We start from the raw sequence: 27,870 nt of genomic DNA, 5'->3' as shown, positions 1-27,870 counted from the left end.
TCCACATAAGCATTGCACACATGAAATAAAATGGACGCAGAAACAACCAAATCCAGCAATCAATTCATTTGCTACATGTCAGTGATCCTGTCAAAATTACATTACTTCCGGTGATAATGAAAATGTTAAATTGGTTTATGAAATCAGAAATAGCATCATCACATGTTGAAAATTTTATGTAAATCCTATAATAATTGCCACCTTTATAGACCAAAAACCTTGAAAAATGACTTGTAGAAAATCGCCTATTTCTCTGCAACCGTACAAGTTAGAAACCATTTTGAGGTATCTGTATGATCGAATGAGTTCATTCTATTTGTTGATTGGAATCAAATATCATAATTTTAAAAACATTACAAATCTGATTCATTTGAATAAAATATCTGTTTTGAAGGCTAAAAATACAGTTTTTGCCAAAATAACGTTACTTCCGGTGATAATGAAAATCTTAAATTACTTGTATGATATCGTAAATGGCATTATGTATCACACAGTGAAAATTTCATGAAAATCGAATAATAATTGACACTTTTTTTGACAAAAAAACCTTAAAAAGTGACCTGTTGAAAATTGCCTATTTCTCCGCAACTGAACAAGTTAGAAACCATTTTGTGATATCTATATGATCGTAAGGGTTCATTGTATTAGTTGATTTGAATCAAATATCAAAATTTTAAACAAATAACAAATATGACTCATTTGAATAAATTACTGGTTTCGAAGGCTATAAATACAATTTTTGCCCAAATTACGTCATTTCCGGTGATATTGAAAATGTTAAATTGGTTTGACCTAGTTAAAATTGACATTACACATCAAATGGTGTCACTTTTATGAAAATCGAATAATAATTGACTCTTTTACAGGCAAACTAGCGTAAAAAGTGACTCATGCAAAATTGCCCATTTCTCGGCAACTGCGCATATTACAAATTAATTTTCACATACATTCTCTCCGTATAGATTATTGCTACGAGTTTATGAAAGTTACGAAGTAATATTTTAAAATATGAAAACGCTGAATGGGTTGTAAATAGCTTAATTTTACACCTTTTTTCACCTTTTAATCAAAATAGCCCGAAAACGGAATCGAAATTAAAAAAACTGGTTCCAACATTTTGTGCGCCTTTAAAGGGCGCACAATTTCAGTTATACCAGATTTGAAAAAAATAATATTTGCTTTCGAAAAATGGTACCTAACTGTCAAAATTGTAGTTTTTTGTCAATTTACGCCACTTCCGGTGCCGACAGATAACACTATTGGTAACAAACAAAATGACAATTGAGACAACGGGGCATATGAACTTTGTTTTATACAAATCGAACAATAAATAATTAATCTAGGACTGAAAAACTGAATTAGCCAATGGGGGCCAAGGAAAATTACCGAGACAAAAAATTTTCACATTTTTGCCCAAGTCAGAGGACTCGTTATATTTGTGTAAAACACGATTAAAAAATATTTATAAATAAAAAAGTTTTTTGTAAAAATTTAAATTTTCTAAATTTAGCGCCTAATATCTGCGAAGATTTGCCGAAAATCAAAAATCAAAAGTAGCGTAGCTATGTGCCCCGTCTCCGGCTATGCCAAAATGCATCGAAAGTTAAAATCCAATGATTATTGTTAAAATTACTGCAATATTTCTAAAAACGATAGCTTCGGTGATTTCGGACATTTCGCATTGTCACAGAACGTTCAAAATAGCTTTATCCTCTAAGTCACACCCACTTTTCCGATAAAACCGAAGAAATCGTAACGATCCGACAATCAGTTGCTGAGATCTACTCAAAACAAAAGAAGAATAATAATAATAAGAACTAGAACTGCGAAGCAGTAATGACGGGTTTCACTGGTGCCACGTTACCCTTGAACTTATGTCACTTCCGGTACCAATGAAACCGTTAAACAGGTTTCCACATAAGCATTGCACACATGAAATAAAATGGACGCAGAAACAACCAAATCCAGCAATCAATTCATTTGCTACATGTCAGTGATCCTGTCAAAATTACATTATTTCCGGTGATAATGAAAATGTTAAATTGGTTTATGAAATCAGAAATAGCATGATCACATGGTGAAAATTTTATGTAAATCCTATAATAATTGCCACCTTTATAGACCAAAAACCTTGAAAAATGACTTGTAGAAAATCGCCTATTTCTCTGCAACCGTACAAGTTAGAAACCATTTTGAGGTATCTGTATGATCGAATGAGTTCATTCTATTTGTTGATTGGAATCAAATATCATAATTTTAAAAACATTACAAATCTGATTCATTTGAATAAAATATCTGTTTTGAAGGCTAAAAATACAGTTTTTGCCAAAATGACGTTACTTCAGGTGATAATGAAAATCTTAAATTACTTGTATGAAATCGTAAATGGCATTATGTATCACACAGTGAAAATTTCATGAAAATCGAATAATAATTGACACTTTTATTGACAAAAAACCTTAAAAAGTGACCTGTTGAAAATTGCCTATTTCTCCGCAACTGAACAAGTTAGAAACCATTTTGTGATATCTATATGATCGTAAGGGTTCATTGTATTAGTTGATTTGAATCAAATATCACAATTTTAAACAAATAACAAATATGACTCATTTGAATAAATTACTGGTTTCGAAGGCTATAAATACAATTTTTGCCCAAATTACGTCATTTCCGGTGATATTGAAAATGTTAAATTGGTTTGACCTAGTTAAAATTGACATTACACATCAAATGGTGTCACTTTTATGAAAATCGAATAATAATTGACTCTTTTACAGGCAAACTAGCGTAAAAAGTGACTCATGCAAAATTGCCCATTTCCCGGCAACTGCGCATATTACAAATTAATTTTCACATACATTCTCTCCGTATAGATTATTGCTACGAGTTTATGAAAGTTACGAAGTAATATTTTAAAATATGAAAACGCTGGATGGGTTGTAAATAGCTTAATTTTACACCTTTTTTCACCTTTTAATCGAAATAGCCCGAAAACGGAATCGAAATTAAAAAAACTGGTCCCAACATTTTGTGCGCCTTTAAAGAGCGCACAATTTCAGTTATACCAGATTTGAAAAAAAAAAATTTGCTTTCGAAAAATGGTACCTAACTGTCAAAATTGTAGTTTTTTGTCAATTTACGCCACTTCCGGTGCCGACAGATAACACTATTGGTAACAAAAAAAATGACAATTGAGACAACGGAGCATATGAACTTTGTTTTATACAAATCGAACAATAAATAATTAATCTAGGACTGAAAAACTGAATTAGCCAATGGGGGCCAAGGAAAATTACCGAGACAAAATTTTTTCACATTTTTGCCCAAGTCAGAGGACTCGTTATATTTGTGTGAAACACGACCAAAAAATATTCATAAATAAAAAAGTTTTTTGTAAAAATTTAAATTTTCTAAATTTAGCGCCTAATATCTGCGAAGATTTGCCGAAAATTATAAATCAAAAGTAGCGTAGCTATGTGCCCCGTCTCCGGCTATGCCAAAATGCATCCAAAGTTAAAATCCAATGATTATTGTTAAAATTACTGCAATATTTCTAAAAACGATAGCTTCGGTGATTTCGGACATTTCGCATTGTCGCAGAACGTTCAAAATAGCTTTATCCTCTAAGTCACACCCACTTTTTCGATAAAACCGAAGAAATCGTAACGATCCGACAATCAATTGCTGAGATCTACACAAAACAAAAGAAGAATAATAATAATAAGAATAATAATTTTAACAAAAACAATAGTGTTTCACACAAGCTACGCAGTGTGAAACCCTAATAATAATTTTAACAAAAACAATAGTGTTTCACACAAGCTACGCAGTGTGAAACCCTAATAATAATTTTAACAAAAACAATAGTGTTTCACACAAGCTTCGCAGTGTGAAACCCTAACTAGAACTGCGAAGCAGTAATGACGGGTTTCACCGGTGCCACGTTACCCTTGAACTTATGTCACTTCCGGTACCAATGAAACCGTTAAACAGGTTTCCACATAAGCATTGCACACATGAAATAAAATGGACGCAGAAACAACCAAATCCAGCAATCAATTCATTTGCTACATGTCAGTGATCCTGTCAAAATTACATTACTTCCGGTGATAATGAAAATGTTAAATTGGTTTATGAAATCAGAAATAGCATGATCACATGGTGAAAATTTTATGTAAATCCTATAATAATTGCCACCTTTATAGACCAAAAACCTTGAAAAATGACTTGTAGAAAATCGCCTATTTCTCTGCAACCGTACAAGTTAGAAACCATTTTGAGGTATCTGTATGATCGAAGGAGTTCATTCTATTTGTTGATTGGAATCAAATATCATAATTTTAAAAACATTACAAATCTGATTCATTTGAATAAAATATCTGTTTTGAAGGCTAAAAATACAGTTTTTGCCAAAATGACGTTACTTCCGGTGATAATGAAAATCTGAAATTACTTGTATGAAATCGTAAATGGCATTATGTATCACACAGTGAAAATTTCATGAAAATCGAATAATAATTGAGACTTTTATTGACAAAAAACCTTAAAAAGTGACCTGTTGAAAATTGCTTATTTCTCCGCAACTGAACAAGTTAGAAACCATTTTGTGATATCTATATGATCGTAAGGGGTCATTGTATTAGTTGATTTGAATCAAATATCAAAATTTTAAACAAATAACAAATATGACTCATTTGAATAAATTACTGGTTTCGAAGGCTATAAATACAATTTTTGCCCAAATTACGTCATTTCCGGTGATATTGAAAGGGTTAATTTGGTTTGACCTAGTTAAAATTGACATTACACATCAAATGGTGTCACTTTTATGAAAATCGAATAATAATTGACTCTTTTACAGGCAAACTAGCGTAAAAAGTGACTCATGCAAAATTGCCCATTTCTCGGCAACTGCGCATATTACAAATTAATTTTCACATACATTCTCTCCGTATAGATTATTGCTACGAGTTTATGAAAGTTACGAAGTAATATTTTAAAATATGAAAACGCTGGATGGGTTGTAAATAGCTTAATTTTACACCTTTTTTCACCTTTTAATCGAAATAGCCCGAAAACGGAATCGAAATTAAAAAAACTGGTCCCAACATTTTGTGCGCCTTTAAAGGGCGCACAATTTCAGTTATACCAGATTTGAAAACAATAATATTTGCTTTCGAAAAATGGTACCTAACTGTCAAAATTGTAGTTTTTTGTCAATTTACGCCACTTCCGGTGCCGACAGATAACACTATTGGTAACAAAAAAAATGACAATTGAGACAACGGAGCATATGAACTTTGTTTTATACAAATCGAACAATAAATAATTAATCTAGGACTGAAAAACTGAATTAGCCAATGGGGGCCAAGGAAAATTACCGAGACAAAAAATTTTCACATTTTTGCCCAAGTCAGAGGGCTCGTTATATTTGTGTAAAACACGACTAAAAAATATTCATAAATAAAAAAGTTTTTTGTAAAAATTTAAATTTTCTAAATTTAGCGCCTAATATCTGCGAAGATTTGCCGAAAATCAAAAATCAAAAGTAGCGCAGCTATGTGCCCTGTCTCCAGCTATGCCAAAATGTATCGAAAGTTAAAATCCCATGATTATTGTTAAAATTACCGCAATATTTGTAAAAACGATAACTTCGGTGATTTCGGACATTTCGCATTGTCGCAGAACGTTCAAAATAGCTTTATCCTCTAAGTCACACCCACTTTCCCAGTAAAACCGAAGAAATCGTAACGATGCGACAAGTAGTTGCTGAGATCTACTCAAAACAAAAGAAGAATAATAATAATAATAAGAACTAGAACTGCGAAGCAGTAATGACGGGTTTCACCGGTGCCACGTTACCCTTGAACTTATGTCACTTCCGGTACCAATGAAACCGTTAAACAGGTTTCCACATAAGCATTGCACACATGAAATAAAATGGACACAGAAACAACCAAATCCAGCAACCAATTCATTTGCTACATGTCAGTGATCCTGTCAAAATTACATTACTTCCGGTGATAATGAAAATGTTAAATTGGTTTATGAAATCAGAAATAGCATCATCACATGTTGAAAATTTTATGTAAATCCTATAATAATTGCCACCTTTATAGACCAAAAACCTTGAAAAATGACTTGTAGAAAATCGCCTATTTCTCTGCAACCGTACAAGTTAGAAACCATTTTGAGGTATCTGTATGATCGAATGAGTTCATTCTATTTGTTGATTGGAATCAAATATCATAATTTTAAAAACATTACAAATCTGATTCATTTGAATAAAATATCTGTTTTGAAGGCTAAAATACAGTTTTTGCCAAAATGACGTTACTTCCGGTGATAATGAAAATCTTAAATTACTTGTATGAAATCGTAAATGGCATTATGTATCACACAGTGAAAATTTCATGAAAATCGAATAATAATTGACACTTTTATTGACAAAAAAACCTTAAAAAGTGACCTGTTGAAAATTGCCTATTTCTCCGCAACTGAACAAGTTAGAAACCATTTTGTGATATCTATATGATCGTAAGGGTTCATTGTATTAGTTGATTTGAATCAAATATCAAAATTTTAAACAAATAACAAATATGACTCATTTGAATAAATTACTGGTTTCGAAGGCTATAAATACAATTTTTGCCCAAATTACGTCATTTCCGGTGATATTGAAAATGTTAAATTGGTTTGACCTAGTTAAAATTGACATTACACATCAAATGGTGTCACTTTTATGAAAATCGAATAATAATTGACTCTTTTACAGGCAAACTAGCGTAAAAAGTGACTCATGCAAAATTGCCCATTTCTCGGCAACTGCGCATATTACAAATTAATTTTCACATACATTCTCTCCGTATAGATTATTGCTACGAGTTTATGAAAGTTACGAAGTAATATTTTAAAATATGAAAACGCTGGATGGGTCGTAAATAGCTTAATTTTACACCTTTTTTCACCTTTTAATCGAAATAGCCCGAAAACGGAATCGAAATTAAAAAACATGGTCCCAACATTTTGTGCGCCTTTAAAGGGCGCACAATTTCAGTTATACCAGATTTGAAAAAAATAATATTTGCTTTCGAAAAATGGTACCTAACTGTCAAAATTGTAGTTTTTTGTCAATTTACGCCACTTCCGGTGCCGACAGATAACACTATTGGTAACAAAAAAAATGACAATTGAGACAACGGGGCATATGAACTTTGTTTTATACAAATCGAACAATAAATAATTAATCTAGGACTGAAAAACTGAATTAGCCAATGGGGGCCAAGGAAAATTACCGAGACAAAAAATTTTCACATTTTTGCCCAAGTCAGAGGACTCGTTATATTTGTGTAAAACACGATTAAAAAATATTCATAAATAAAAAAGTTTTTTGTAAAAATTTAAATTTTCTAAATTTAGCGCCTAATATCTGCGAAGATTTGCCGAAAATCAAAAATCAAAAGTAGCGTAGCTATGTGCCCCGTCTCCGGCTATGCCAAAATGCATCGAAAGTTAAAATCCAATGATTATTGTTAAAATTACTGCAATATTTCTAAAAACGATAGCTTCGGTGATTTCGGACATTTCGCATTGTCGCAGAACGTTCAAAATAGCTTTATCCTCTAAGTCACACCCACTTTTCCGATAAAACCGAAGAAATCGTAACGATCCGACAATCAGTTGCTGAGATCTACTCAAAACAAAAGAAGAATAATAATAATAAGAATAATAATTTTAACAAAAACAATAGTGTTTCACACAAGCTACGCAGTGTGAAACCCTAATAATAATTTTAACAAAAACAATAGTGTTTCACACAAGCTTCGCAGTGTGAAACCCTAACTAGAACTGCGAAGCAGTAATGACGGGTTTCACCGGTGCCACGTTACCCTTGAACTTATGTCACTTCCGGTACCAATGAAACCGTTAAACAGGTTTCCACATAAGCATTGCACACATGAAATAAAATGGACGCAGAAACAACCAAATCCAGCAATCAATTCATTTGCTACATGTCAGTGATCCTGTCAAAATTACATTACTTCCGGTGATAATGAAAATGTTAAATTGGTTTATGAAATCAGAAATAGCATCATCACATGGTGAAAATTTTATGTAAATCCTATAATAGTTGCCACCTTTATAGACCAAAAACCTTGAAAAATGACTTGTAGAAAATCGCCTATTTCTCTGCAACCGTACAAGTTAGAAACCATTTTGAGGTATCTGTATGATCGAATGAGTTCATTCTATTTGTTGATTGGAATCAAATATCATAATTTTAAAAACATTACAAATCTGATTCATTTGAATAAAATATCTGTTTTGAAGGCTAAAAATACAGTTTTTTGCCAAAATGACGTTACTTCCGGTGATAATGAAAATCTTAAATTACTTGTATGAAATCGTAAATGGCATTAGGTATCACACAATGAAAATTTCATGAAAATCGAATAATAATTGACACTTTTATTGACAAAAAACCTTAAAAAGTGACCTGTTGAAAATTGCCTATTTCTCCGCAACTGAACAAGTTAGAAACCATTTTGTGATATCTATATGATCGTAAGGGTTCATTGTATTAGTTCATTTGAATCAAATATCAAAATTTTAAACAAATAACAAATATGACTCATTTGAATAAATTACTGGTTTCGAAGGCTATAAATACAATTTTTGCCCAAATTACGTCATTTCCGGTGATATTGAAAATGTTAAATTGGTTTGACCTAGTTAAAATTGACATTACACATCAAATGGTGTCACTTTTATGAAAATCGAATAATAATTGACTCTTTTACAGGCAAACTAGCGTAAAAAGTGACTCATGCAAAATTGCCCATTTCTCGGCAACTGCGCATATTACAAATTAATTTTCACATACATTCTCTCCGTATAGATTATTGCTACGAGTTTATGAAAGTTACGAAGTAATATTTTAAAATATGAAAACGCTGGATGGGTTGTAAATAGCTTAATTTTACACCTTTTTTCACCTTTTAATCGAAATAGCCCGAAAACGGAATCGAAATTAAAAAAACTGGTTCCAACATTTTGTGCGCCTTTAAAGGGCGCACAATTTCAGTTATACCAGATTTGAAAAAAATAATATTTGCTTTCGAAAAATGGTACCTAACTGTCAAAATTGTAGTTTTTTGTCAATTTACGCCACTTCCGGTGCCGACAGATAACACTATTGGTAACAAAAAAAATGACAATTGAGACAACGGAGCATATGAACTTTGTTTTATACAAATCGAACAATAAATAATTAATCTAGGACTGAAAAACTGAATTAGCCAATTGGGGCCAAGGAAAATTACCGAGACAAAAAGTTTTCACATTTTTGCCCAAGTCAGAGGACTCGTTATATTTGTGTAAAACACGACTAAAAAATATTCATAAATAAAAAAGTTTTTTGTAAAAATTTAAATTTTCTAAATTTAGCGCCTAATATCTGCGAAGATTTGCCGAAAATCAAAAATCAAAAGTAGCGTAGCTATGTGCCCCGTCTCCGGCTATGCCAAAATGCATCGAAAGTTAAAATCCAATGATTATTGTTAAAATTACTGCAATATTTCTAAAAACGATAGCTTCGGTGATTTCGGACATTTCGCATTGTCGCAGAACGTTCAAAATAGCTTTATCCTCTAAGTCACACCCACTTTTTCAGTAAAACTGAAGAAATCGTAACGATCCGACAATCAGTTGCTGAGATCTACTCAAAACAAAAGAAGAACTAGAACTGCGATGCAGTAATGACGGGTTTCACCGGTGCCACTTTACCCTAAACATGTTACTTCCCGTACCAATGAAACCATTAAACAGGTTTCCACATAAGCATTGCACACATCAAATAAAATGGACGCCGAATCAACAAAATCCAGCAATATCAATTCATTTTATACATTTGTTACATGTAAGTGTACTGTACTTCCGGTGATAATGAAAATGTTCAATTACTTTTATGAAATCAGAAATGACATAGGGCATCACATGGTGAAAATTGTATGTAAATCGAATAACAATTGCCACTTTTATAGACCAAAAACCTTGAAAAGTGACTTGTAGAAAATCGCCTATTTCTCTGCAACCGTACAAGTTAGAAACCATTTTCTGGTATCTGTATGATCGTATGGGTTCAATCTATTTGCTGATTGGAATCAAATATCATAATTTTAAAAACAATACAAATAAGACTCATTTGAAAAAAATATCTGTTTTGAAGGCTAAAAATACAGTTTTTGCCAAAATGACGTTACTTCCGGTGATAATGAAAATGTTAAATTAGTTCTATGAAATCATAAATGACACAAGATATCATATGGTGAAAATTTTATGAAAATCGAATAATAACTGACACTTTTATAGACCAAAAACCTTGAAAAGTGACTTAAGGAAAATCGCCCATTTCTCTGCAACCGTACAAGTTAGAAACCATTTTGTGGTATCTGTATGATCGTATGGGTTCAATCTATTTGATCAATAGAATCAAATATCATAATTTGAAAAAAATAACAAATACGAATCATTTGAATAAAATATTGTTTTTTGAAGGCTAAAATTTAAGTTTTGAGCAAATGACGTCATTTCCGGTGGCAGCGCAAGGGGTAAAATGGTTTGACATAGTCCACTATGGCATTAGGCATCCAATGGCGAAAGAAAATTGAAAATCGAATAATAATTGATTCTTTTACAGCCAAAATTACGTGAAAAGTGACTCATGCAAAATTGCCTATTTCTCGGCAACTGCTTATATTACAAACTAATTTTCACATACATTCTCTTCGTATGGATTATAGCTACAAGTTTATAAAAGTTACGTAAAAATATTTTAAAATCTGAAAAGCCTGAATGAGTTGTAAATAGGTCAATTTTACGCCTTTTTTCACCTCTTAATCCAATTTGCTAGAAAATGAAAAAGAAATTAAAAAAACTGCTTCCGACATTTTTTGCGCCTTTAAAGGACACACTCTTTGAGTCATATAATTTTTCAAAAAAATAATATTTGTTTTCAAAAAATGGTACCTAACTGTCAAAATTGTAGTTTTTGGTAAAATTATGCCACTTCCGGTGCCGACAGATAACACTTTTGGTAATAAAAAAAATGACAATTGAGACAACGAAGCATATGAACTTTGTTTTATACAAATCGAACAATAAAAAATTAAGCTAGGACTGAAAAACTGAATTAGCCAATGGAGGCCAAGGAAAATTACTGAGACAAAAAATTTTAACATTTTTGCGCAAGTCAGATGACTCTTTAATTCTGTGCACAACACGAGTAAAAAATATTCATCAATAAAAAAGTTTTTTGTAAAATTTTAAATTTCCGAAATTTGGCGCCTAATATCTTCGAATTTTTGCTGAAAATCAAAAATCGAAAGTAGCGCAGCTATGTGCCCTGTCTCCAGCTATGCCAAAATGTATCGAAAGTTAAAATCCCATGATTATTGTTAAAATTACCGCAATATTTGTAAAAACGATAACTTCGGTGATTTCGGACATTTCGCATTGTCGCAGAACGTTCAAAATAGCTTTATCCTCTAAGTCACACCCACTTTCCCAGTAAAACCGAAGAAATCGTAACGATGCGACAAGTAGTTGCTGAGATCTACTCAAAACAAAAGAAGAATAATAATAATAACTAGAACTGCGAAGCAGTAATGACGGGTTTCACCGGTGCCACGTTACCCTAGAACTTATGTCACTTCCGGTACAAATGAAACCGTTAAACAGGTTTCCACATAAGCATTGCACACATGAAATAAAATGGACGCAGAAACAACCAAATCCAGCAATCAATTCATTTGCTACATGTCAGTAATCCTGTCAAAATTACATTACTTCCGGTGATAATGAAAATGTTAAATTGGTTTATGAAATCAGAAATAGCATCATCACATGGTGAAAATTTTATGTAAATCCTATAATAATTGCCACCTTTATAGACCAAAAACCTTGAAAAATGACTTGTAGAAAATCGCCTATTTCTCTGCAACCGTACAAGTTAGAAACCATTTTGAGGTATCTGTATGATCGAATGAGTTCATTCTATTTGTTGATTGGAATCAAATATCTTAATTTTAAAAAACATTACAAATCTGATTCATTGGAATAAAATATCTGTTTTGAAGGCTAAAAATACAGTTTTTGCCAAAATGACGTTACTTCCGGTGATAATAAAAATCTTAAATTACTTGTATGAAATCGTAAATGGCATTATGTATCACACAGTGAAAATTTCATGAAAATCGAATAATAATTGACACTTTTATTGACAAAAAACCTTAAAAAGTGACCTGTTGAAAATTGCCTATTTCTCCGCAAATGAACAAGTTAGAAACCATTTTGTGATATCTATATGATCGTAAGGGTTCATTGTATTAGTTGATTTGAATCAAATATCAAAATTTTAAACAAATAACAAATATGACTCATTTGAATAAATTACTGGTTTCGAAGGCTATAAATACAATTTTTGCCCAAATTACGTCATTTCCGGTGATATTGAAAATGTTAAATTGGTTTGACCTAGTTAAAATTGACATTACACATCAAATGGTGTCACTTTTATGAAAATCGAATAATAATTGACTCTTTTACAGGCAAACTAGCGTAAAAAGTGACTCATGCAAAATTGCCCATTTCTCGGCAACTGCGCATATTACAAATTAATTTTCACATACATTCTCTCCGTATAGATTATTGCTACGAGTTTATGGAAGTTACGACGTAATATTTTAAAATATGAAAACGCTGGATGGGTTGTAAATAGCTTAATTTTACACCTTTTTTCACCTTTTAATCGAAATAGCCAGAAAACGGAATCGAAATTAAAAAAACTGGTCCCAACATTTTGTGCGCCTTTAAAGGGCGCACAATTTCAGTTATACCAGATTTGAAAAAAATAATATTTGCTTTCGAAAAATGGTACCGAACTGTCAAAATTGTAGTTTTTTGTCAATTTACGCCACTTCCGGTGCCGACAGATAACACTATTGGTAACAAAAAAAATGACAATTGAGACAACGGAGCATATGAACTTTGTTTTATACAAATCGAACAATAAATAATGAATCTAGGACTGAAAAACTGAATTAGCCAATGGGGGCCAAGGAAAATTACCGAGACAAAAAATTTTCACATTTTTGCCCAAGTCAGAGGACTCGTTATATTTGTGTAAAACACGACTAAAAAATATTCATAAATAAAAAAGTTTTTTGTAAAAATTTAAATTTTCTAAATTTAGCGCCTAATATCTGCAAAGATTTGCCGAAAATCAAAAATCAAAAGTAGCGTAGCTATGTGCCCCGTCTCCGGCTATGCCAAAATGCATCGAAAGTTAAAATCCAATGATTATTGTTAAAATTACTGCAATATTTCTAAAAACGATAGCTTCGGTGATTTCGGACATTTCGCATTGTCGCAGAACGTTCAAAATAGCTTTATCCTCTAAGTCACACACACATTTCCGATAAAACCGAAGAAATCGTAACGATCCGACAATCAGTTGCTGAGATCTACTCAAAACAAAAGAAGAATAATAATAATAAGAACTAGAACTGCGAAGCAGTAATGACGGGTTTCACCGGTGCCACGTTACCCTTGAACTTATGTCACTTCCGGTACCAAAATTACATTACTTCCGGTGATAATGAAAATGTTAAATTGGTTTATGAAATCAGAAATAGCATCATCACATGGTGAAAATTTTATGTAAATCCTATAATAGTTGCCACCTTTATAGACCAAAAACCTTGAAAAATGACTTGTAGAAAATCGCCTATTTCTCTGCAACCGTACAAGTTAGAAACCATTTTGAGGTATCTGTATGATCGAATGAGTTCATTCTATTTGTTGATTGGAATCAAATATCATAATTTTAAAAACATTACAAATCTGATTCATTTGAATAAAATATCTGTTTTGAAGGCTAAAAATACAGTTTTTGCCAAAATGACGTTACTTCCGGTGATAATGAAAATCTTAAATTACTTGTATGAAATCGTAAATGGCATTAGGTATCACACAATGAAAATTTCATGAAAATCGAATAATAATTGACACTTTTATTGACAAAAAACCTTAAAAAGTGACCTGTTGAAAATTGCCTATTTCCCCGCAACTGAACAAGTTAGAAACCATTTTGTGATATCTATATGATCGTAAGGGTTCATTGTATTAGTTCATTTGAATCAAATATCAAAATTTTAAACAAATAACAAATATGACTCATTTGAATAAATTACTGGTTTCGAAGGCTATAAATACAATTTTTGCCCAAATTACGTCATTTCCGGTGATATTGAAAATGTTAAATTGGTTTGACCTAGTTAAAATTGACATTACACATCAAATGGTGTCACTTTTATGAAAATCGAATAATAATTGACTCTTTTACAGGCAAACTAGCGTAAAAAGTGACTCATGCAAAATTGCCCATTTCTCGGCAACTGCGCATATTACAAATTAATTTTCACATACATTCTCTCCGTATAGATTATTGCTACGAGTTTATGAAAGTTACGAAGTAATATTTTAAAATATGAAAACGCTGGATGGGTTGTAAATAGCTTAATTTTACACCTTTTTTCACCTTTTAATCGAAATAGCCCGAAAACGGAATCGAAATTAAAAAAACTGGTTCCAACATTTTGTGCGCCTTTAAAGGGCGCACAATTTCAGTTATACCAGATTTGAAAAAAATAATATTTGCTTTCGAAAAATGGTACCTAACTGTCAAAATTGTAGTTTTTTGTCAATTTACGCCACTTCCGGTGCCGACAGATAACACTATTGGTAACAAAAAAAATGACAATTGAGACAACGGAGCATATGAACTTTGTTTTATACAAATCGAACAATAAATAATTAATCTAGGACTGAAAAACTGAATTAGCCAATTGGGGCCAAGGAAAATTACCGAGACAAAAATTTTTCACATTTTTGCCCAAGTCAGAGGACTCGTTATATTTGTGTAAAACACGACTAAAAAATATTCATAAATAAAAAAGTTTTTTGTAAAAATTTAAATTTTCTAAATTTAGCGCCTAATATCTGCGAAGATTTGCCGAAAATCAAAAATCAAAATTAGCGTAGCTATGTGCCCCGTCTCCGGCTATGCCAAAATGCATCGAAAGTTAAAATCCAATGATTATTGTTAAAATTACTGCAATATTTCTAAAAACGATAGCTTCGGTGATTTCGGACATTTTGCATTGTCGCAGAACGTTCAAAATAGCTTTATCCTCTAAGTCACACCCACTTTTTCAGTAAAACTGAAGAAATCGTAACGATCCGACAATCAGTTGCTGAGATCTACTCAAAACAAAAGAAGAATAATAATAATAATAAGAACTAGAACTGCGAAGCAGTAATGACGGGTTTCACCGGTGCCACGTTACCCTTGAACTTATGTCACTTCCGGTACCAATGAAACCGTTAAACAGGTTTCCACATAAGCATTGCACACATGAAATAAAATGGACGCAGAAACAACCAAATCCAGCAATCAATTCATTTGCTACATGTCAGTGATCCTGTCAAAATTACATTACTTCCGGTGATAATGAAAATGTTAAATTGGTTTATGAAATCAGAAATAGCATGATCACATGGTGAAAATTTTATGTAAATCCTATAATAATTGCCACCTTTATAGACCAAAAACCTTGAAAAATGACTTGTAGAAAATCGCCTATTTCTCTGCAACCGTACAAGTTAGAAACCATTTTGAGGTATCTGTATGATCGAAGGAGTTCATTCTATTTGTTGATTGGAATCAAATATCATAATTTTAAAAACATTACAAATCTGATTCATTTGAATAAAATATCTGTTTTGAAGGCTAAAAATACAGTTTTTGCCAAAATGACATTACTTCCGGTGATAATGAAAATCTGAAATTACTTGTATGAAATCGTAAATGGCATTATGTATCACACAGTGAAAATTTCATGAAAATCGAATAATAATTGAGACTTTTATTGACTAAAAACCTTAAAAAGTGACCTGTTGAAAATTGCTTATTTCTCCGCAACTGAACAAGTTAGAAACCATTTTGTGATATCTATATGATCGTAAGGGGTCATTGTATTAGTTGATTTGAATCAAATATCAAAATTTTAAACAAATAACAAATATGACTCATTTGAATAAATTACTGGTTTCGAAGGCTATAAATACAATTTTTGCCCAAATTACGTCATTTCCGGTGATATTGAAAGGGTTAATTTGGTTTGACCTAGTTAAAATTGACATTACACATCAAATGGTGTCACTTTTATGAAAATCGAATAATAATTGACTCTTTTACAGGCAAACTAGCGTAAAAAGTGACTCATGCAAAATTGCCCATTTCTCGGCAACTGCGCATATTACAAATTAATTTTCACATACATTCTCTCCGTATAGATTATTGCTACGAGTTTATGAAAGTTACGAAGTAATATTTTAAAATATGAAAACGCTGGATGGGTTGTAAATAGCTTAATTTTACACCTTTTTTCACCTTTTAATCGAAATAGCCCGAAAACGGAATCGAAATTAAAAAAACTGGTCCCAACATTTTGTGCGCCTTTAAAGGGCGCACAATTTCAGTTATACCAGATTTGAAAACAATAATATTTGCTTTCGAAAAATGGTACCTAACTGTCAAAATTGTAGTTTTTTGTCAATTTACGCCACTTCCGGTGCCGACAGATAACACTATTGGTAACAAAAAAAATGACAATTGAGACAACGGAGCATATGAACTTTGTTTTATACAAATCGAACAATAAATAATTAATCTAGGACTGAAAAACTGAATTAGCCAATGGGGGCCAAGGAAAATTACCGAGACAAAAAATTTTCACATTTTTGCCCAAGTCAGAGGGCTCGTTATATTTATGTAAAACACGACTAAAAAATATTCATAAATAAAAAAGTTTTTTGTAAAAATTTAAATTTTCTAAATTTAGCGCCTAATATCTGCGAAGATTTGCCGAAAATCAAAAATCAAAAGTAGCGCAGCTATGTGCCCTGTCTCCAGCTATGCCAAAATGTATCGAAAGTTAAAATCCCATGATTATTGTTAAAATTACCGCAATATTTGTAAAAACGATAACTTCGGTGATTTCGGACATTTCGCATTGTCGCAGAACGTTCAAAATAGCTTTATCCTCTAAGTCACACCCACTTTCCCAGTAAAACCGAAAAAATCGTAACGATGCGACAAGTAGTTGCTGAGATCTACTCAAAACAAAAGAAGAATAATAATAATAATAAGAATAATAATTTTAACAAAAACAATAGTGTTTCACACAAGCTTCGCAGTGTGAAACCCTAATAATAATTTTAACAAAAACAATAGTGTTTCACACAAGCTACGCAGTGTGAAACCCTAATAATAATTTTAACAAAAACAATAGTGTTTCACACAAGCTACGCAGTGTGAAACCCTAATAAGAATAATAATTTTAACAAAAACAATAGTGTTTCACACAAGCTTCGCAGTGTGAAACCCTAATAATAATTTTAACAAAAACAATAGTGTTTCACACAAGCTTCGCAGTGTGAAACCCTAATAATAATTTTAACAAAAACAATAGTGTTTCACACAAGCTACGCAGTGTGAAACCCTAATTACACTTATTTATTATCTATCAATTATAAATGTGCATTTCAGGTAATTGGTGACCAGTATCATATAAATATACCAATAAAGAAACCAGGTATTATAGTTTTATCTATATATATATATATATATATATATATATATATATATATATACTTCTTTAATGGAAAAATTTATGTGCTTAATCGCACCTTCAGTTACATCACACGAGAGAGAGAGAGAGAGGGACAGAGAGAGAGAGAGAGACAGAGAGAGAGGGGTTTAAAGTCCACTCGACACAAACTATGTCATTTTGAGACAAACATATGATTCTATTTTATTTCAACAATCCGCTAGCGCTTAGGGGTCTTTAGCAGTGAGTGGAAACCGGAGGACCCGGAGAAAAACACGAGGTTGGACAGGCGACCCCACTCCTTGTCACGTACAAGCGGGGAATCGAAACCACGCCACTTAACTCAAACACAGACCTTATGATCAAACGCACACGCATTAACCATTCAACCACCCAATCCCCCAGAGTGGAAAAGATAATAAACAGTATTAGGAGACAGATTATAATGCCTGTTCCTCAATATATTTCAATTTTTTGAATAAAAGATTATTACAAAATAAAGAATTTGCAAGTTGAAAATACAGACTCAGCCATTTTTAATTTATTTACCTTAAAGCTAAGAAGATAAAGATTCCTCAACCAACAAAAGTTGTTCATGTCATTTTGACAGACATTTGTTCAAGAAACTGTGTTGAACCGCAAAGCAGTAAGTTTTCTTTTCTACACTTCCAGTGTTGTGTGTAGAAAATAGAAACATAACATTCGTGCAATATAAGCTTGATTAATTCTGAATTAATGCAAATATGGGACCAAACAAACACGGTGACTTTGGTTACAAGGGCGATAACATGCTTGGCAGTGAACAAATGATGCTTGACTCGGAACAAATGAAGGTTATGTCTGAAATTGAATAATTAAATAATACAACCGAGTTGGAAATAAAAATCTTATGAACTCTTATCTCCAGAGTAAGTACATATACATGGTTTCGATGACAGAGGCAAAAATTTGTTAGGGATTCTGCCTATTAGTCCTTGAATAACTTCACCATCTCAGTATTCCAGGCAAGGTAACATACGCCCACTAGTAGCCTCATCGTCTGTGATGTACAAAGACCCTTCGTATTTTAATTTTTCCATTTTCATTTTTTTAAAAAAATGTTTTTAATGTCCGGGGCAATAAATGGCTCCTTTGTATTATTACTAATAAGCATTTCGTGAAAATGGATTACGGCCTGCACCCTCTCGAATGAATAATGCTTTGATGAACCATCAGTCATGGGCAATAACTGTTTACTAAGTAATCCTGAAATTCCTGTGAAAGTTGGTCAAGAACTTAACCTTGTAGGGTGAGAAAAAATAAGTGTTGACGGATTGATGAAAATCTATGCACTGATTACCAGCAGGGCTGTTGTTTATATTGGGTGCTTTGGGGCTAAACCAGTGGTTCTCAGCCTTTTCTTGCCAACGGCACATCTTGGAACACATGCAAAAATAGCGGCACGCCTGGCTAAATATATATGACAAATATTTGAATTTTGCAAAATAAAATAATTTATAATAATAATTTAATACATTTATAAAGCGCACATGTTCCAGCTAGTATAGCTGCTCAGTGGCGCTGGTTTTACATCAAGATAAATACTTTAAAAATACATTTTAAATATGAGATTTATTAAATTTATAATTTTTTAAAAAACATATACGATTTAAACAATTATTTAAAAAACACACAAGGCTTAAAATTACTCAAAATTTAAAATATATATAAGTTTTAAAAGTTAATTAGCAAATACGAATAAAATCATTACATGAATAAAGCAATTTAAACACTATTTACACACTATTTATAAGCATGATTAATAAGTTCAGTTTTAAGGTTTTTCTTAAATACTGCATAGTTTGAGCTGGATTTGGTTTGTTGGGAAAGTTTGTTCCACAGCATCGGGGCAGAAAATGAGAAGGCTCTTTGTCCAAATAGAGTAGTGACTTTTGGAATTTCCAAAAGATTTTGATCACTTGGTCTTAAAGATCTTGATGGCCTGTAAGGTTGAATTAGGTCTTTAAGATATCTTGGAGCATTGTCACAGTTTAAACAGAGGTATGTCAATGATAATATTTTAAACTCAATACGGAATGGGATTGGAAGCCAATGTAAGACTTTGAGCACTGGTGTTATATGTATACTCCTGTTTGTCCGGGACACTATTCGGGCAGCTTTATTTTGAATTAGCTGTAACGGTTGGATATATGAAGAAGGAAGGCCAGAAAGCAACGAATTACAGTAGTCTAATTTTGAGGTGATAAAGGCATTTACAAGTAGTTTAGTTGTGTCATAATCAATGAAGGACCTAATTTTGCCAATATTATACAGGTGATAATTGCAGGATTTGCACATTGCAGTTATTTGTGCTTTCATTGACATCTTTGAGTCGAATATAACACCCAAGTTCTTTACGGTATCAACACATGCGATTGAACTATTACCAATACGTACTGCATTGGTTTTTAAATTGTGTTTATTAAAGCGGGTTGAAAATCTTATAACTTCGGTCTTGTCGTCATTCAGTTTTAATAGATTGGTTTTCATCCAGGCTTTAATATCTAAAATACATTGTTCTAGAATAGTAATTTTCACAGTTTCAGAATGTTCATTTACAGCAACATAGAGTTGGGTGTCATCGGCGTACAACTGGTAGTCTAATCCATGATCTCGAATGACATCACCAAGAGGAGCTGTGTAGGCTGTGAAAAACAATGGGCCCACTACGGAGCCTTGCGGTACTCCGTATTTTAATTCTTTTGGTTGAGACGAAACGCCGTGTATTGATACTTTTTGACATCTTAATTTTAGATATGATTCGAACCACGCATGAGCACATCCGTTAATTCCGAATCTCAATTTGAGACGTGTGGGTAGACTCTCCTGGTCGATTGTGTCAAAAGTGGCACTTAAATCTAGTAGAATCAGGAAGACACAGTTTTTACCAGCTAATGAAGACACTACATCGTTGTGAACCCTTAAAAGAGCTGTTTCAGTGCTGTGCTTCGTTTTGTAAGCTGATTGAAAAGGTTCCTCAAGTCTGAATTGTTGCAGATGGCTACGAAAACGGACGGCTACAATTTTTTCAATTACTTTCGACAGAAAGGATAAATTGGAGACAGGCCTATAGTTTTTTTTTAAGATTTCAGGGTCCAGAGTAGGTTTTTTTTAGTAAAGGGTTTACAATAGCTTGTTTCAATATGGGAGATACATAACCAGTTTGTAAGGAAGTATTTACAATTTGTTTGATAATCCACAGTAGATCTGGTAAAGATAATTTTAATAGCCATGTTGGAACTGGATCAAGACTGCAGGATTTACTAGGTGATGCCATGATGGTTTGTTTAAGTTCATCCTCAGTTACCAATGTAAATGTGTTAAGATCGGTATCACTAGCCACAGAGTTATTGATATGCGTATGATTCAACAGAATGTCACTTTCTAATTCACTTCGTATTTCGGCTACTTTATTGGTGAAGAAAGACGAAAATCTTTCTGAAAGTTGGACATTGTCAGGAATCGATGGTAGCTGACTTTGATTACTTTGTTTAAGCAGACTATTACACTTGTTTAGAATTAGTTTTGTTTTCTTCAATTTGTTTTTGAATGTGGTTTCGTTTTGTTGATTTTATTAATTTATTTTCTTCAGTACGGAGATTGTCGTATATTTGTCTGTTTATTTCAATTTTACAATTTCTCCATATTTTTTCCGCTTAAACCTTTTTTAATTTTTATAACTAATATGTCCTTCGTAAACCATTGCTTGTTTGGACGTTTTGTCAATAGTTTTGTTTGTTCAGGAGCATGTTTGTCAAATATTGTAGCCAATTGTTTGTCATATTCCGAAATTTGATCATCCAGATTACTTAGTTTGCTAAAATGAAAGAAAACGTCATTAATGTCACTTCTAAAACTATCTATATTTATGTTCTTTGTATTCCTAAAAGTCAGTCTTTCTTTTACACTGCCAGGTTTGTTGAGCTTAAGGGAGGCAAAAACACTGTAATGATCGGAGATACAGTGATCAAGAACATTTGTACCGGCTATTATGTCATCAATATCTCTTGTAATAATTAGATCCAGAGTATGGCCCTTTCCGTGAGCAGGAACTTGCACATGTTGTGTAAGGTTATATGAAGATAAAATATTGAGAAACTGAACAGATTGCCTATCACTGACATTGTCAATATGAAAATTAAAATCACCAACTATTAATAAATGACCTGTTGATGTCACTAAATTTTGCAGTAATTCAGAAAATTCGGCTATAAATTGATCAAATGTAACTTTGTTTTTAGGAGATTGTGGAGGACGATATATAGATACAAGTCTAATATGTTCACTTTTGGTCGACAGTAATGTGTGTAATATTTCAAAAGTTTTGAAACCAGGATTTTTAATTTCCATTGATTTAATAGAATTTTTGTATATATTGCAATACCCCCGCCAGTTCGCCCTTTCCGATTTGCAGTTGTACAGGAATAATTTGCAGGAACAGTTGATTGATAGGAACACTGTCATTGTCTTTAAGCCAGGTTTCAGTCAGAGTAGAATATCGATGTCATTATCGGTAATATATTCGTGAATTTCGTCTGTTTTATTTTTGACAGATCGGACATTTAGTAAACAGAAACTGAATGTGTCTTTCGGGTCAAGATGTTTTCCTATGCAAGTGTTATTAGTATGTCTAGTATTAATTAGCCTCAAACTGCTGACACGTTTTTGAACCCTCTCATTTATTGGTCTGGAATGTATTGTTGTTTCAATATTATATACAGTTTCAGGTGCATTAAACTGAACATGATTATTAGAATTTACACATCTTTTATAGTTATTAACATCAACTAAATTTGAAAAAATCTACTTCCCTTTTTCCCCTTTTCCTGGGCTTGTTGGATATTTTAACAGGGATATAATTGTTAACACCACAGTAAGAGTTAAGTGGGTTGTTGTCTGCTGATATAAGTTCAGGAAACTGTTCATTAACAACACAGAGAATAGGAGAGTTATTTTGTGTTGGGTGACAATTCGGAGATTTCAGCTCACTAACACTGTAGGTGATCATACTGATGATTACTATTCACCACTGTAGACTGTCAACTATATGCTATTTTCATCCAAAATACACATTTAAAATAAGAAAATCTTTAAAATAATTTTCAACAGGTATCCTTATACTATAAACCAAGTCCATGCAAAAACTAGCAAGTAATAATAACAGTTAAAACACATAAAATTACAAAAAACTAGCAGACAAGACACAGTGCAACCTCTTGGCAGCCATCTTGTATCATGCATAGATGGCATACAACCGTAGACACAGACTATAGTCATAGCCACATAGAATGACTTAAACTAAATAAAGAAAAACACCGCTATGAACTTACTTTATTGCAGTGTTTCGAATTTCATCAGTCAAAATTTCGCGGCACACTTAGGAAGATCTCGTAGCACACATGTGTGCCACGGCACACTGGTTGAGAATCACTGGGCAAAACAAATTGTAACTGTGCACGCTGTCTTCAAGAACGCAATTTAACTTTTGTACATTATGGATCTAATATATAAATTATGTATTCTTATTTTAAAGAGCCTAAAGCACGTTCACATCATCTGTTTGTTCGGAATATTGAAAGACCCAAAAGTCATGGTGGTGAGGTGGAAGTGTCGGGTGATTATGTCACAATCAAGACAACTGGAAAATATTATATCAGCAGCCAATTTATGTGCCAGTCCAACACAATTGGCAGTACGCGCGGGCATATAGTTAAAAGACATAACAAGAATCTACCGAACGACCGCATTGAAACTTTAATAGCCGGTTACAATACGGGCGATGGACCAATGAAGATTTACATAGCTGGTGTATTTCAACTGAACAAAGAGGATAAATTGTTTGTTAAGTCAAGCATTTGTTTATTTCCAGATCAGCGAAAGAAAAATTATTTAACGTTGATAAAACTGGGTAACACAACCGCTCATCGGTGATCCCAAATTGGATGTGTTCATCTTCCAAATACTTCATGAAAATCACGAAAATGTGTGAAACATGTTGATCGTGATAAATCTCACACTTGTTTTAAAGAAAAAGAGAGATATATCACTTCTTATCTATTTGAAAGTAAACAATGCAAATTGTTACTGACTACCGGTACAAGATCAAATGTATATAGCGCGAAAATTACGTACCAAAAACTCTATATCTGCCATCTATAAGTATGTCTAATATTCTGTATGTTCATTTTGTACAAACAATATAACATTTGTTACCTCACGAGAGGTAAGAACCTTACAGTGGGATACGTAATCAAAGAACAAAGTAATAAAAGAAAGCCAAAGATCAACGATCAGCGACATTACTTCTTTTCTTATGCCCATCTTCGTTAGTCCAGTAGGAGCAGACAAGTAGGAAGTTAAACCCCATTTCATTTCACTTATATCTAAATGGCAGTCTGTCAGAAAGTTGTATTTCAAAATATATTCTTTAATTGCGTGATTCTACGATATTGCAGTCGCTACGTATTAAATGTTATTGATACTTCATTTTGTTTTTTATAATCGCATAACCATAATTAGATGGATGATATTATCCATCTGGATGATATTATCCATCTGGAAGCAAGTCTAATGTGTGTTTTATTTTAGTCTGCGTATATGCACTGCTGTCCTAAAGACATTGAACCTCAGTCTGTGCACTATTTACTTCAAGAATAGATCTCTGTCTTGAACGGTCGCCATAAGTGTTGTTCTAATCCATTTTACATCTACATGTATCATAGCACAAAGACTAAATAAATATTTTCTGTCTTTTTTTAATGGAAGCAGAATATATATTGTGTATAGTGTTTTCGAATAAATTCGCCGATTTAGAAAATAAAATTTCGGTCAATTAAGTTCGTTTCTGTTCTCGACTCCAGCGGAGCTAATTATCGACAGGCGTTGTAACTTTCGTATGATTGACCGTCAATGACGGGTATCAATCTGTTTTACAGACCTAATGCGACCTCCGTCTTTTATCTCTGTCCAAGATGACTGACCTTTAAAAGGTCAGACCGCTGTAGTTCTAAGGGTAACGTCACATCACAATGTTTACCAACAAAGCAAGATGGCATCGATAACGCCAAAAAAGATTACTTCTGTGGCTTGTTTTTGTTGTTTTAAAACAAACACGAGCAGGTCAATCAGATTAGACGGTAAAAAATGTACTTCTGAAAGAATTCAGAGTAAACAAACAGAAAAAAACGTCAAATTGATGGTCACACGTGCGTTGTTTACATCGAACGTAGTAATATGAACTGGTACGGGCAGAATTATATCGTTTTACCCATTTTACGAATCCGCGTAGTATTTTCTGTACCTATTTACGCTAATTATGGAATATTTTTTATCAAAATATACTTCAAACACCTTTATTTATTTTTCTAATACTAAAAAAAAATGTTTCAGAATTTAATTTTTCGAAAGAAAAAAGTTAATATTTTGTAGTCATTAAGTCGCATCGATGTCATCCTTATCAGTGATTGTAGCGTCAAGCGAACATTCACTGCGGATCAGTGTGGACGGGTATAGGAAGACTGAAAGATAAGAATTAATAGATAATTATATGCTATTATTACTAATTATTGAATAACATATATTCATCACTACCTACGACCCACTACGTAAATACATTTATTTGAAATTTAAATCACGTCATCAATTATTGTGTATTATGGCATGTAAATATAGTTCTCAGGTTTAATGTCCCAGTGGCCTCTGACAATATTTTAGCAAATTACAAAACTCCAAACGTTTCGTTTTAATCGTGTTTTGCTTAAAAAAAAAATGTTTCCAAAACAAAGTTTCGTATGTCTTTTTCTTTAATATTCAGTGGCAAGCATATACTGGGACATATTAAAAAGGAACCTTGTGATTATTTCAAATGGCTAATTACATTTATAATTATACGTCATGTATTTCATAATATTATCATGTATATTACCATGTACTGTATTATATTTAGACAGATATAACTGTTAAAATTCTCTATGTCTCATGTGGCCGAATTCTGATGTTGCTGATCGAAATTTACCGTGAACTTTAGGAACTTTTATTCCATTCTATAATAGATTCAATACTGTATTTTATGGGAATAAACGGCGAATGTCCAATAATTTGGGCATTATTTCTGCTTGCACATGCGCATTTCACACTACACGTGCACAATTTACTCGGTTGCAAGATCTTCATTTTATGGAGCTGAATTGAACTTAAACAAGTTATACGTCGTAAGTGTTTAAGTTTAATTTGTATTTTTGACAATCTCGTGATCTGCCCACATCAACGAAATACGTCCCAGTTGTGCATTCAGTTGAATTTGTTCTAACCATAGCCGATGTCATGCCCCTAATGACCTCTCATGCAGTATCAAATATCTGAGATGATTTTCTGTCCCCTGTTCTAATATTTTCAATATGTTTCAAAGAGTTATTATGGCACAAACTTGTAATACTTGTGTTGTTTTTATGTGTCTCTGTAACAGTTTTATTATCCTATATAATAGGCTATTTAGTGGTTTATGGATTTTGAAATATGGTTTAAAAAGTGGGAATATATATGCTAGGAAAAAAAGTTACCATATTTATTTTCCATATTTGAAAACTGAATTTCTATTAATTGAAGAAATTTCTGTAAAGTACAGGAAAAATCAATACAGATAAAAGTGTTTCCTGGCTGTTAGTATTTATTGTGAACATATCTCAGCTGAAAGAATAATATTTTAGATGAAATCATATGCTGAGTTGGTTCATGTGGAATGTATACTGAATCCTTTCTGTGTGGTAAGCCCGTGATGCGTATAGATTATGAACTCGTATTTAGGATACCTTGCTCAACTAGGGACCAGAAGAGACCCCCCCCCCCCCACACACACACACGGGCGTTTCTTGTCTCTTCACTACCGACATCCCCACATCTCCAAATGATCTCTGACATTGTACTGTACTACATTACTTACATTATATATCAGTATTGCCTACTTTATCTTTATTAAGGCTGATGAAATACTTATTGTTGTGTTTTATCATGATTTGGTATAATAAAATAAATTTAAATCAATTCAGTGTTATGGCGTTTATTCTTGTTGTATAAAATATATGGTTTAATAAACTGTTTAAAATATTTAATGAAATCTACTATCAAATGTGTTTATTTATTCATAAGATAAACATAATATAGTGTATTTAACGAGAGCCGCGGTGACTCAGTGAGTAAGACGCTGTTGACCGACAAAGTTCCTCGGGATTTTCTGGCGAGGTTTCCCCTTGTCAATGGTGCTGGACGGAGGGTCTGGTAAAGAATGTGTCCAGGCAAAATGTCCTATAATAGCACACGGCATTGAACACGCATATATTTTGAACAGATATGGCTACGAGGCGTTTCCAAGGGTTATAGCTACATATTTAGATATTTATTTTAATTTGTTTAGTTTTTCTTGTGGGACTGCGCAATGTGGAACAATATAAAGTTATGTCTTTAAATGATTAACAGGAATGTTTGCAGGGAATTAAACGTTTTAGAATTAGTGGTTCTAAAGTTTCACGACAAATAAATATTTTTAAGAGTTTATATTTTCACAGTTTGTTATATGGACGACAAGGATTTAATATAATATATCATATAATTGTCAAATAGAATTTACTTTTTGCTAAATATCACCTCGTCGCTATTTAAAGTCAACTAAGATATACATGTTATATATACACACTATGATTCATTAATGCAAAACACACTTGAGGCTTTATTTAAGAGTATAGAATAACAACCGCTATATATTGTGTGGTTATAGGCTTAGACATGCACGTAGTGCGGTTAAGAAAAATGAGTCATTCAAAATATCTTTATCTTAGGCCCTATGGAATTATTAGCCATTGGTAAAAACCCATACGTAAGCTATTTAAAGAGAAATGAAAGGAAATGAAATAAGGAAAAAACGTCCGATTGTTCTGCACCGACTGGGCTAATGAAGACTGGCATACACCATGCAGTGTGCTACGAGAGAAATTTTGCCCGGACAGCGGCGCTACGGTATAATCTTATTTTGAATTCCAACTACCAAGGGTTCTTTTACGTGCACGCCAGTAGGTACCCGGGACCTCGACTTTTTGTCCCATCCGAA

The 27,870-nt window shown here is 32.7% G+C and overlaps 1 protein-coding gene across 5 annotated transcripts in view; it reads left to right on the top strand.

Moving 5' to 3' along the window:
- Window positions 1-26,810, top strand: part of LOC126825409 (uncharacterized) — a 59,251-nt gene extending 32,441 nt beyond the window's left edge. For 4 of the 5 annotated variants that reach the window (XM_050555089.2, XM_056100062.1, XM_050555097.2 and 1 more), the window contains 3 exons: window positions 17,672-17,717; window positions 18,289-18,378; window positions 23,305-26,810. In XM_050555089.2, the coding sequence (XP_050411046.1) occupies window positions 17,672-17,717; window positions 18,289-18,378; window positions 23,305-23,702 (534 nt within the window). In that variant the 3' untranslated portion in view covers window positions 23,703-26,810. The remainder of the gene's footprint in view (window positions 1-17,671; window positions 17,718-18,288; window positions 18,379-23,304) is intronic. The other variant, XR_008787765.1, reaches the window with a different exon arrangement.
- Window positions 26,811-27,870: the final 1,060 nt, after the last annotated feature.

This window comes from Patella vulgata, chromosome 1 (assembly GCF_932274485.2).
Source record: "Patella vulgata chromosome 1, xgPatVulg1.2, whole genome shotgun sequence".
Classification (NCBI taxonomy): domain Eukaryota; kingdom Metazoa; phylum Mollusca; class Gastropoda; family Patellidae; genus Patella; species Patella vulgata.
Note: the sequence above shows the minus strand (reverse complement) of the source record. Positions and strands in the feature narration are given on the sequence as shown.